The sequence below is a fragment of the Cervus elaphus genome, chromosome 25 (genome assembly GCF_910594005.1).
Source record: "Cervus elaphus chromosome 25, mCerEla1.1, whole genome shotgun sequence".
Classification (NCBI taxonomy): Eukaryota; Metazoa; Chordata; class Mammalia; order Artiodactyla; family Cervidae; genus Cervus; species Cervus elaphus.
Genome location: NC_057839.1, coordinates 38,852,446 through 38,865,099, shown reverse-complemented (window position 1 = coordinate 38,865,099; position 12,654 = coordinate 38,852,446). Strand labels below are relative to the sequence as shown.

Sequence of the window (12,654 nt, the reverse complement as noted above, 5' to 3'; positions counted from 1 at the left end):
CATAGACCAAATGAATCTAGCAATGTTATATTTATTCTCTCACATAGTTTATTCACATCTTTCATTTTCACATAACTTCTGTATGTTGAGTCACCACTCTGAGCTAAGCATTGTACTAGGTGCTTGGTATAAACTGTGGACCTCACAACAGAGTTCCTTTCCTGAAAGAAGAAAAGACCCTGGTGCTGGGAAAGATCGAAGGCGGGAGGAGAAGGGGACGGCAGAGGATGAGATGGTTGGATGGCATCACCGACTCAATGGACATGAGTTTGAGTAAACTCTGGGGGTTGGTGATGGACAGGGAGGCCTGGCGTGCTGCTGTCCATGAGGTTGCAAAGGTTTGGACATGACTGAGCAACTGAACTGAACTGATAGTGTTTAGTGAAAGCAAGGAAGACAGACGTAGCACGGCTTTCCACTTAGTTTAACTGGTCCTTGTTCCTTTACCCTTGGGGAGTCCATTCCAGTTCTTTCTTCCCAGGAAGCCTTATATATTTTACCCTCATGTAATTTTAAAAATCAGAGCACATGTACATGTATTTTCTATTTATGGTATACATGGCAAAATGGATTGCATAAAAATATATATATTTTGGTTTGGCAGTTCTAACCTATTTTTTGTTTTGTTTTAAAAAACTTTTTACTTTGTATTGGAATATAACCGATTAGCAATGTTGTAATAGTTTCAGGTGGATAACAAGTATCAGGTGGATAACATACATATACATATAGTATCAGGTGGATAACATACATATACATATATCAATTTTCCCCCAAACTCCCCTCCCATCCAGGCTGCCACATAACATTCAGCAGAGTTCCCTGTGCTATACAGTAGGATCTTGTTGTCTAACCTGCTATCTGATTCCTCAGATGACTCTTAATTAATACTATATACTCTATTCTTTGTGGGTTTCCCAGGTGGCATTAGTGGTAAAGAACCCACCTGCCAGGGCAGGAGTCATAAGTGACGCAGGTTCAATCCCTGGGTCAGGAAGATCCCCTGGAGGAGGGCATGGCAAACCCACTCCAGTATTCTTGCCTAGAGAATTCCATGGATAGGAAGCCTGGGGGACTATGGTCCATAGGGTCACAAAGAGTCGGACACGACTGAAGTAGCTTAGCACATATGCACGCGCTATATTCTTTACTTACAAGCAGTGATTTTTAGCCCAAGAGTATATCTGAATCTCCAGGAAGGTTTTTAAAATGGTAAGTGCACTACTTGAAAATTCTCACAGTAACTCATTCTTCCATCTCTAGAGTGGTACATCCAAATCTCCCGGGTAGAGTGGGGAGAGACAAGGGGAATAAGAGAGGAGCATACTTTAAAAATTCTTCCTGTAGAGTTTGAAATAGGTCAGCCCTACTCAGTTGGCTATTACTGCCTTATAAGTATGAGATTAATTCCATTTCAGTCAAAGACATTTTAGTGATAATCTTTCCTTTCCCCTTCCACCCTATACTAGCTATTGGGTAACATGTCATCAGCAGAACATGTCTGCTGTAGTCCATCATTTTCTTTCCTGGATGTATAGAATATGCCAGATGGATGTTTCTCTGTTCGGCAGAGTCCCCAGGGTGTTGTGAGGTGCTCCTGCTAGCTGCAGAACCTGCCAGGCTAGCTAAACTGTTTAATACAGATTAATGTTTTCTGTTTGTTTGAGGATTGTGAGGATGGATAACTTCTTTTAAAGAGGCTGAAAGCAAAAACGTGGATGTTACCAATTTCTTCCAGTATAAGCACGTTGTGCTTCTCTAGCCAGTTGTGGATTAGTGCACCTGCCAAAAGTTGGATTTCAGAGGTAGGATCTAAGGAGAAAGAATGAGGATTTTTATTGACCTCTCCGCTCACCTCACTTGCATCTGATACTAATTCCTTATTGGACCCCAGGGATTGAGACAGGTCTTAGCTGTGGACACTGGGGAGCAAGAATAGCAAATGTATTACCTATAAGAGTTCTGGCTTTCATTATGGACAGGAATTAGTTAGTAGCCTTATAGAAATATTTCAAAAGTGATTCTTTAAAGAATATTCATTATACTTTAAATGGCTTGGAAAAGCTGTACTCCCCAGCAAAGTGAAGAATGAGAGGCACAGATCGAGTTACCCTGCAGGGAATGGAATCACATGGCTCACCCTCATTAATGTTAATGGATAGTTTCACCCACACACAAGTGGGAAAAAGAATCTGTTGTGAATTGCACTATTTTCAGTCCTGATAGTTGTTAAATTAATATCTTCTTAAGAAGTCAAGTTTTGCACAAATACACCACAGGGAAACTACCATCTGCTTCACAGACAGTCACTCTTTAGAGAAGATTCTCCAGGGTTCCTCCTAGCCTACAGATGCTACATCAATCTGGAAAGTAATTTCTAGGAGGCTAGTTCATTATCCTGTACCTTTCTACTGTTCTCACAACTCCTGCTCTCAGGCTCCCCAGTTAAACAGTAAAACATGTTATATGCATCCCCTTCCTTCTTCCTTCCCTCCTGCCTCTTTCCTTTCTCCCTCCCTCCCTCCCTCCCCCACCTCCTCTCACCTGTCCTGTGCTTAAAGTTATATACTAAGTTTAGCAAATTCTAAACATGGAACTTGTTCTTTTTTTTGGGCAAAATTTATTTTCTGTCTTTTTTTTTCTTCTCATTCCTCTATCAGGTGATGATACATTAAAATTATGGGACATCCGACAGTTTAATAAGCCACTCTTTTCTGCCTCGGGTCTTCCCACAATGTTCCCAATGTAAGTAGCATCTTTTTAATATTTGATAAGCACAGGAGAATTGTAAAGTAACTTCTTCATCTTCATGTTAACTTATGGTATATGTCTTAGATCATCTAGAAAAGGGACTAGAGAATGATTGAAATAGGTTTTTTGAAAGGTGCATTTTATTTTTCCTTTCATTTTGTATGTTCTTCAGAATTTAAGATTTTATTTTTGAAGTTGAAATGATGTATGTTCATGTGTTTGTGTGTGTGAATATATACATTGTATGCACACATAGGGTCTTGGGATAGTGAAAACATTTTCAAGGATTGTTCTTTTAATAGATGACAGAGTAGGCCTGTCTTTATTTTAAAATTTGAATCCTCATAACATTAAACATTCAAAAAACTAAAATCATGGCATCTGATCCCATCACTTCATGGCAAATAGATGGGGAAAGAGTGGAAATAGTGACAGATTTTATTTTCTTGGGCTCCAAAATCACTGCAGACAATGCCTGCAGCCATGAAATTAAGAGTTGCTTGCTCCTTGGAAGAAAAACTATGACAGACCTAGACAGCATAATAAAAAGTGGAGGCATCCTTTTGCTGACAAAGGTCCATCTAGTCAAAGCAGTGGTTTTTCCACTAGTCATATATGGATGTGAGAGTTGGACCATAAAGAAGGCTGAGCACCAAAGAATTGATGCTTTTGCACTGTGTTGCTGGAGAAGACTCTTGAGGGTTCCTTGGACTGCAAGGAGATCAAGCCAGTCAATCCTAAAGAAAATCAACCCTGAGTATTCATTAGAAAGACTGATGCTGAAGAGGAAGCTCCAGTATTTCGGCCACCTGATGTGAAGAGCTGATTCATTGGAAAAGACCCTGATGCTGGGAAAGATTGAGGGCAAGAGGAGAAGTGGGTGACAGAGGACGAGATGGTTGTATAGCATCACCAACTCGATGGACGTGAGTCTGAGCAAACTCCAGGAGATAGTGAAGGACAGAGAAGCCTAGCGTGCTGCAGGCCATGGGATATCAGACAACCAGACATGACTTAGTGACTGAACAACAGCAGCCATAAAAGCAATTTTTCATAGTTACTGAACCTTTATGTATTATTTCCTCAATTTTTTTCTTATCATCATTCCAATCAATAATTTGGTAACCTTCACTTATTCAGACCGTCTTGCTCTGGCTGGTGAACGCTGTAATCTCCATTCTGCTAACTGAAGCTTTAAAGATTTTTCTGCAAGCAGCTGAAGTTGGGATTTGATGTCTAAGTCCCACAGTTGGTGCCTAAGCAAAATTTTCTATTTTGGTTGAAATAAAATTTCACATCTGTATTAAATGATGACCAGGAAGGAGAGCACAATGGTAATGGAAGCAGCAAATGGAGGAAGCTATATAATATCAGAGCACTAACTCCAGCATGGCCTGTGGCCCATGATGTTTATCTGTTAAACAGATGGACAAACAAATGTGAATTTATAGCCAATATGAATGTTTTGAGCCGAGTGCCTGCTACAAGTAATGCTAACTGCATAATGTCTTTGGCTTAGGTTATTCACAGTCAGATGGCCGGACCTCTCATCCTCAAGAGCCATTGAATCATAGCCATCAGTTAGGTTCCAGCAGTGCAGGCTGCTCCTCATTGCTCGGTGCTTGACTTGACAAAACTCAAATTATTTGAGAGGTAGTGCTGATGAAAATAGTTCTCAAACTGGTCAAAATCATTACCACTTAGACATTAGTTATACACTGTCTATTTGTGTAGACAGGATCTATGTCAATATTGAGTTTTTTTCCCACACTCTATTTACAGTAAAAGATATTATAATATTTAGAAATTAGAACACAGATTCTGGAGTCAGACTAAATTCGAACCCCAGCTGCACCACTTAGTTTTGTGATCTTGGACAAGATTCATTTAACTTCTTTCCACCTCAGTTTCCTCTTCAGTAAAATGGGGATATTGATGTAAGTGCCTGATGTATTATACACCCTGTGTAAGAGTTGTCTCTCATTACAGTGGTGTTGTTTATGTTTTGTTTAACTCGCTCATTGCTGCTCCTTTGTTGTGGGATCAGAAGCCTCACCTTATGAACTCGTGTTGTCTGCAGGACTGACTGCTGTTTCAGTCCGGATGATAAACTCGTGGTCACTGGGACATCTGTCCAAAGAGGATGTGGCAGCGGCAAGCTTGTCTTCTTCGAGCGCAGGACTTTCCAAAGGGTGTATGAAATAGACATCACAGATGCGGTATGTACTTTCTTTCCTCCCAGCCTTGAGAAGAAAGTGAAGCTTGCCTCTTAGCCATCTTTGCTTTTGGTTTTGAAACAGAACATAAGCTCTTGCCCTTACACTGCAGTGGTAGCTGCTTTTTTTCCTCCAACACAGAAATTATTAGTAAGTACATTGCAGAGTGACTTGCCTACACTTTCCCCTCTCCTGACCCAGTATTTCCTGTGGGCGCACACCATAGTCAGAATTTCAGCTGGGCCTGGGGTGTTTACCTTCTCTGCCAACCAATTTCAGGAGAGGAGAGGCAGATCATCATGTAGCATACAGAAGGAAGCTTCTCACGGTGTGCGTGTTTGTAAGGATTCAGGGGTTATGGACAGAGTGAAAAGTTACACCCTCAGAAGGTGATGAAGCGTATCATTATTTGAAATCTTTGACAGAATTTTCCTTGTCAGAGTTGTCATTGAGGTAAGGTGCGGCTTCCACTGAGTTTAATTTCTGTTTAGTTATTGGAAGTTTAAAGCACTTCAGATTTAACTCCCAAATCCCCACCCCCTTAAGTTTTTTTTTACATACGTATGTAAGTAGTAAAACACCAGCATGTGAGCATGCAGGCATTCATTCATTCATTCATTGATATCTAGAGACTGCAGCCGTATGTAATACAATAATAGTGAAGATTCCCAGAGGAAAATCTGAGCTCCTTTAAAGTCTTTTAAAGTACGTATTATTATTTAGATGGGAAGGCAAATCATTGTTATATTTTGAGTACGAAACAGGCCAATTAATGTCTATGCAGATTTTCTTTGGCTCACTGTCCGATCCTTTCGTAATATCCTTTGTCTTAAGCATTGCTCTTCTGTAGGTTTCTCCTGTTGTTTCAGCTCGTTGTAAACAGTTGAGACATACCATGTACTTACATGATTCGGGCCATTGAACCGCTGTTTTTAAATCACCAGCAAAAAGTTCCTGTCTCTAATATTCTAGTATTACTATGGAGTCTTAAATTGTAGACCCTAAATTTGAAACCATAGTGTAGTTAGTTAGAGACAGTGAACTGATGATGAGACTAATTCTAGATGAGTGCCGAAGTTTTATAGATTCTAATCTCATGACATAATTTGAAATGTGCCAGCACAAAATAATACTTTGTTGGGGTGCATCCAGAAGCCAACTGAAACACTGGAATCAAAGAAAAACACTCTTTTTTAAAAATTTTATTTATTTATTTTAATTGGAGGCTAATTACTTTACAATATCATAGTGGTTTTTGCCATACATTGACATGAATCAGCCATGGGTGTACATGTTCCCCATCCTGAACCCCTCTCCCACCTCTCTCCCCATCCCATCCTTCAGGGTCATCCCAGTGTACTGGCCCTGAGTGCCTTGTCTCATGCATCAAACCTGAACTTAAATTAAGTCTTAACTTAATTAAGTCTTCAACTTTAATCTCAAAAAATTAAATTATTATTATTGGTCACTCCAGAAGTAAGATGTTTATTTTTTTAATGGCTGCTAATGACTGTGCCTCTCGATATTATTCATGGGGTTATATTTTTTAAATAAAATTGAAATGTAAATGTAAATAAATTAAGGGATATAGAAATATGATTGTTTTTAAAGACATGTGGATTGGATGTCTTAAGTGTATAGATCATGCTGTTTGTTGTGTTGCTCTGAACTGCTTTTCTAGCTAGATCTCTTTCTCCATAGCACTTACCGCCACTTCACCTATTATATATTTGTTTTTTATATGTCTAGTTCCACTAGGATGTAAGCCCATGAGGGCAGAAATTTTGTTTTGTTCACTGCAATACCCCCAGTGCTTAGAACAGTGCCTAGCACATAGATGGCGCTTGTTTATTGAATCAATGAATGGTATAGTTGGGAAGTGTGAGTAATGGATGTTGTAGAGCGCAGGTGTGTCTGAGGAGTAAGGCAGGAGAGAAGTATCTGGAGATGGAAAGGTAAACTGACCTTGTATACCATGATACAGAGAAGGCAATACCACCCCACTCCAGTACTCTTTTGCCTGGAAAATCCCATGGACAGAGCAGCCTGGTAGGCTTCTGTCCATGGGGTCGCTAAGAGTCGGACATGACTGAGCGACTTCACTTGCACGCGCTGGAGAAGGAAATGGCAACCCACTCCAGTGCTCTTGCCTGGAGAATCCCAGGGACAGGGGAGCCTGGTGGGCTGCCGTCTATGGGGTCACGCAGAGTCGGACACGACTGAAACGACTTAGCAGCAGCAGCAGCATATCATAATAAGAAAGTGACTTTATCTTATGGCCTTTTTTTTTTTTTTTTAAAGCAAAGGAATAACACATTCAGAACCAGGTTTTAGAAGTTAATTTTTATTGAAGTATGAAGGTGAGATTTCCAAGATATAGTATTTATTTGTATGTGTATAATTTAGGAGACTGGATCAATGTTCCCTATGATTTAAAAAAAGGTTTTAGAAGAAAACACTTGAGTCTGTCAGTGGTATGTTGAATTTAAAGTACCTTTAGGATGTCTGGGTGGAGATGTTCAGTAGACAGATGAGTAGATAACTTTGGTGCTTTAGAAGAAAAAAAGCACAGTTTTGGGGAGAAGTATTTATGGTTCACAGTTGAAATGTTGGTTGATGATTAGTTTGATCACAGGAAAGGGCATAAAGGTTAGAGGAGATGAGCCCTGGGAAACCAGAGTGTTTCAGGGATGAGCAAGTGAAAAGAAACAAACAGAAGAGTGAGTTCATTAAGGAAATAGAATTTACCATATATTGAATTATCTTCAGAAAGTCAGATAACAGATTTTGAGATCCATTTTAATAGATGGATGAAAAGAGAGCTTCAAATAGGGAAAAAGCCATACACATTAAAGTGGCCTTTTAAATTACTGATTTAGGATTTGTCTGGGTTTGTTTTTGTTTTTGTTTTTTTGGTTGTTAACATCAGACAGCATTGTTTTCTGTTTATATTGTAAAATGGTCTGCTAAGGGACTTTAAACTGCCCCTTTGATCTTTTTTCTCAAGTTTTAAATCTTCTTGGAATGTAAGAAGATTAACAAATTCATTCCTTGGGATGGATAAAGAGGCTGGACACTTCGCTAGAGGGGCCAAAACCCACCTCTTTTATTTAATTGTATTTTTGTCATTAAAAACCAGGTATGGATACCATGATGTTGAGGGGGTGGAATGAATTGGGAAATTGAGATTTCAGTTCATTTCAGTTCAGTTGCTCAGTCGTGTCCGACTCTTTGCGACTCCATGAACTGCAGCACGCCAGGCCTCCCTGTCCATCACCAACTCCCGGAGTTTACTCAAACTCATGTCCATCGAGTCGGTGATGCTATCCAGCCATCTCATCCTCTGTTGTCCCCTTCTCCTTCTGCCCCCAATCCCTCCCAGCATCAGGGTCTTTTCCAATGAGTCAACTCTTCGCATGAGGTGGCCAAAGTATTGGAGTTTCAGCTTCAGCATCAGTCCTTCCAATGAACACCCAGGACTGATCTCCTCTAGGATGGACTGGTTGGATCTCCTTGAAGTCCAAGGGACTCTCAAGAGTCTTCTCCAACACCACAGTTCAAAAGCATCAATTCTTTGGTGCTCAGCTTTCTTCACAGTCCAACTCTCGCATCCCTACATGACCACTGGAAAAACCATAGCCTTGACTAGACGGACCTTTGTTGGCAAAGTAATGCCTCTGCTTTTTAATATGCTATCTAGCTTGGTCATAACTTTCCTTCCAAGGAGTAAGCGTCTTTTAATTTCATGGCTGCAGTCACCATCTGCAGTGATTTTGGAGCCCAAAAAAATAAAGTCTGACACTGTTTCCACTGTTTCCCCGTCTGTTTGCCTTGAAGTGATGGGACCAGATGCCATGATCTTAGTTTTCTGAATGTTGAGCTTTAAGCCAACTTTCTCACTCTCCTCTTTCACTTTCATCAAGAGGCCTTTTAGTTCCTCTTCACTTTCTGCCATAAAGGTGGTGTCATCTGCATATCTGAGGTTATTGATATTTCTCCCAGCAGTCTTGACTCCAGCTTGTGCTTCTTCCAGCCCAGCGTTTCTCATGATGTATTCTGCATATAAGTGAAATAAGCAGGGTGACAATTTACAGCCTTGATGTACTCCTTTTCCTACTTGGAACCAGTCTGTTGTACCATGTCCAGTTCTAACTGTTGCTTCCTGACCTGCATATAGGTTTCTCAAGAGGCAGGTCAGGTGGTCCGGTATTCCCATCTCTTTCAGAATTTTCCACAGTTTATTGTGATCCACACAGTCAAAGGCTTTGGCGTAGTCAATAAAGCAGAAATAGATGTTTTTCTGGAACTCTGTTGCTTTTTGGATGTAACACTACCATGTATAAAATAGATAACTAATGGCAACCTGCTCTATAGCTCTAACTCTACTCAGTACTCTGTGGTGACTGAAATTGGAAGGAAATCCAGAAAAGAGAGTATCTATGTGTCCAGATAGCTGATTCACTTTGCTGTACAGCAGAAAGTAACATTACATTGTAAAGCAATTATAGTCTAATAAAAATTAATTTAATAAAATAAAAACCTGGTTCTCAAATCCCTGTTGTAAGAAATGTCAATGTAAGTATTAAGGAACAAAAACACCAGAATTTTCATTTCTTTGGAAATGCCACACACTGGTAAAATAAGGTACTTACTACTCTCTTGAGTTTTAATTTAGATAGAAGACAGCATTTCATATTCTTAACATCTGCATTTAGTTGTTTGCTTTTTTGACCTGGCACAGGCAGTGGTTGTGTTAGGTTTGTCCTGAAGCCATTTACTTCAATGAAGTATGATTTTCTCACAATCTTTTTAAAAACTAAATAAATCCCTGCTGCTAATTCATGTGTCTGACTCTGTGCAACCCCATAGACGGCAGCCCACCAGGCTCCAGTCCCGGGGATTCTCCAGGCAAGAATACTGGAGCAGGTTGACATTTCCTTCTCCAGTGCATGAAAGTGAAAAGTGAAAGTGAAGTCAAGTCGCTTAGTCGTGTCCGACTCTTCGCAACCCCATGGACTGTAGCCTACCAGGCTCCGCCGTCCATGGGATTTCCCAGGCAAGAGTGCTGGAGTGGGTTGCCATTGCCTTCTCCGAAATAAATCCCTCGATAGTTATATGCTGGAATGCCAAGCTCACAACGTATATAGGGAACCAAACACTGTTTTCAGTTAGAGAATGTTAACAATCTGTATAATTTATTTCCTAATAACTAAAAACTGTCCTGTAATCTTCACAGTAAATATCTTTAAAAAGAAATAACAATTATATTTTCCATATTTATTTTTGAAACAAATTTTTTTAAAATGTTTTAGTTACACACTGCATTGTCATATTTTTTGAAAATTTTTCTTTTTCTGTTCAGTGTAGAGAATCTCAATGCTCTTCAACTAGCAGATGACAAGTGTCTTATATTTACTAATTTTACCCTATGCTGTTATAGACATTTTACAGTTTTGCTGAAATTATTTTTAGATGTTTCCTCTGTAGTCTAATTTTGCTTGTTCAAGTTGAAAAAAACGCATATCCTCATTTATCATCCAATTCTTTGTAATTTGAGTAATGTGCATAGCCTCTTTTTTAAGATAAATTCCAGAATATAATTTGATCTTGAGTTTATAAGCTCACTTTTGTGTTTATGTAAGAGGGGACCCTAGAATTTTTATATATTGTGTAAAAAGCATTCATTACTCTATTTTATGTGGGGAAAAAGCGTTGGAGAAAAGGGATGGATAAAATGTAATTTGAGATGACCTATCACTTTTTTTTTAAGTAATTATGTTTAGAAGAAACAGGAAATTTTAAGTCTTTTCAAAATTCCAAGTATTTTGGGAAATGCTCTGAAATACATTTTAAACTATTATTAGCTTAGTGATTTTTCATCAAACTACTATACTTTGTTGCAGAATAACTAACAGAATTTCCTTTTTCCCTCATATAAATAAATCAAGGGACATGGTGTATGCAATTGTGTTAGCATATTACCACTGACACTCTTTCACCCAAACATATTGAAATAAAGCTGGTTTGAGCTGGCATTATTGAAGTGGGGCCTCTTTTCCTCAGTTACTTTGAACAATAATTTAAAAGATAGAAGACCTTCCCTTAAGTAAGGGAGAAAAAAGTCAGAAATTTCCCACTTGATCCTGACTTTTCCTCTAGTTTGTTTGTTTGCTTAAGTAGTTTTTTGAGGAACCTCAGTGTCTATGAACACTGAGCAAACAAAGTGAGGAAAAGAAAGAGAAAAACTAAACCTCTATTTTTAAAACATAGCTATAGCATCTAGCACAGCTGAGCTAGCATTTGGCTGCTGAACAGAAGGGAAGGTTAGAGAAATTAGATTTGGTATTTTCAACTAGACTGCCTTAGGCATTTCAAAGTTGATTGAGAATCCTAGTACCTATATAAGAAAGGTTATAGTAAAGGCCTTTTAAGGAAGACAAAAATTCATTTGTGATTATTTAAAAGAATATTTGATTATCTTTAGGAGCATATTTTAATCATTGAAGAGACTAGATGGCAAAGAACAGGGATTATCTTAGAGTTTTGTTTCTTTCTACCCTTGTTTGTTCTCTGGAATCTTCTTTTCCTCAGAGAGATGAAATTTGGATTCTACATACTTACTTAATGCCTACCTATCTACAGGCTATAATCTCTACCCCTTAATTATCATGGTTGCAAAATACAGAATTATTGTTAAAAGTATCTTAATTAAGTAATAGTTTATATATTTACCAAAAGGTGGGAAAGTTTCTTATTTCAGACCTATTTATCTGACTTATAAAGATAGCCTACTGCATAAGAAGGTAAGGTCCATGTTGTGTAAAAAAAGAGATTGCTTTAAGAAAACAAAAATTTCCATAAAAATACCAGCTGTGTTTCCTTTAATTTAGGTGAAGTTCTGAAGAGAACTTGAGTTCACATTATTTTTCTTTACCTTGTAAGATCTGATTCTTGGTATGTACATACATTCTTCCTATATACATTGCAATGAGGACTATATCAGATTAGCCTTTTCTATATATAATATTATTTATTTATTTTTGGCTGTGCTGGATCTTTGTTGCTGGCAAGTGGGGAGCGGGGGCTACTCTCTAGTTGCGGTGGGGGCGTGGACCTCTCATTGCAGTGGCTTCCACTGTTGCAGAGCACAGGCTCTAGGGTGCCGCCTTCAGTAGTTGCAGCTCCCTGACTTTAGAGCACAAGCTCAGTAGTTAATGGCACATGGACTTAGTTGCTCCATGGCATGTGGGATCTTTCCAGATCAGGGATCGAATCCTTATCTCATGCATTGGCAGGCAGATTCTTTACCATTGAGCCACCAGGGAAACCTCAAATTAGCTTTTTTTTATTTTGAGTTTTTCTGATTATAAAAGTAGTATAACAATACAGAAGGGATCACTGAGAAATTATCATATCTTATCATATTACCCATAGACTATACCAAATATGACATTTACATTAATAAATTTTGATGTCCAGAAAATTGCTATATGTGTTAATATATAATATGACATGTAACATATAAAATGAAATGATTACCACTTCCATTTCATATAAAAGTTTTTGTCTTCTTATTAGAAGAGAATATTGTTTTCTTAAATCCAAAGAGATTGAAGAGAGAGATAAATGGATATAATGGGGCCATGAAGTAATAGGCCCTTCATGGATCTGTTTATCTTATTAAGTG

General features: G+C 38.6%; 1 protein-coding gene across 1 annotated transcript in view; it reads left to right on the top strand.

The window, feature by feature from the left end:
• The window catches only part of WDR70 (WD repeat domain 70), a 270,216-nt gene that overhangs the window by 221,038 nt on the left and 36,524 nt on the right, over positions 1 to 12,654 (top strand). Inside the window, exons 12-13 of the mRNA XM_043887199.1 lie at positions 2,661 to 2,745; positions 4,832 to 4,970. Coding sequence (XP_043743134.1) covers positions 2,661 to 2,745; positions 4,832 to 4,970 — 224 coding nt within the window. The remainder of the gene's footprint in view (positions 1 to 2,660; positions 2,746 to 4,831; positions 4,971 to 12,654) is intronic.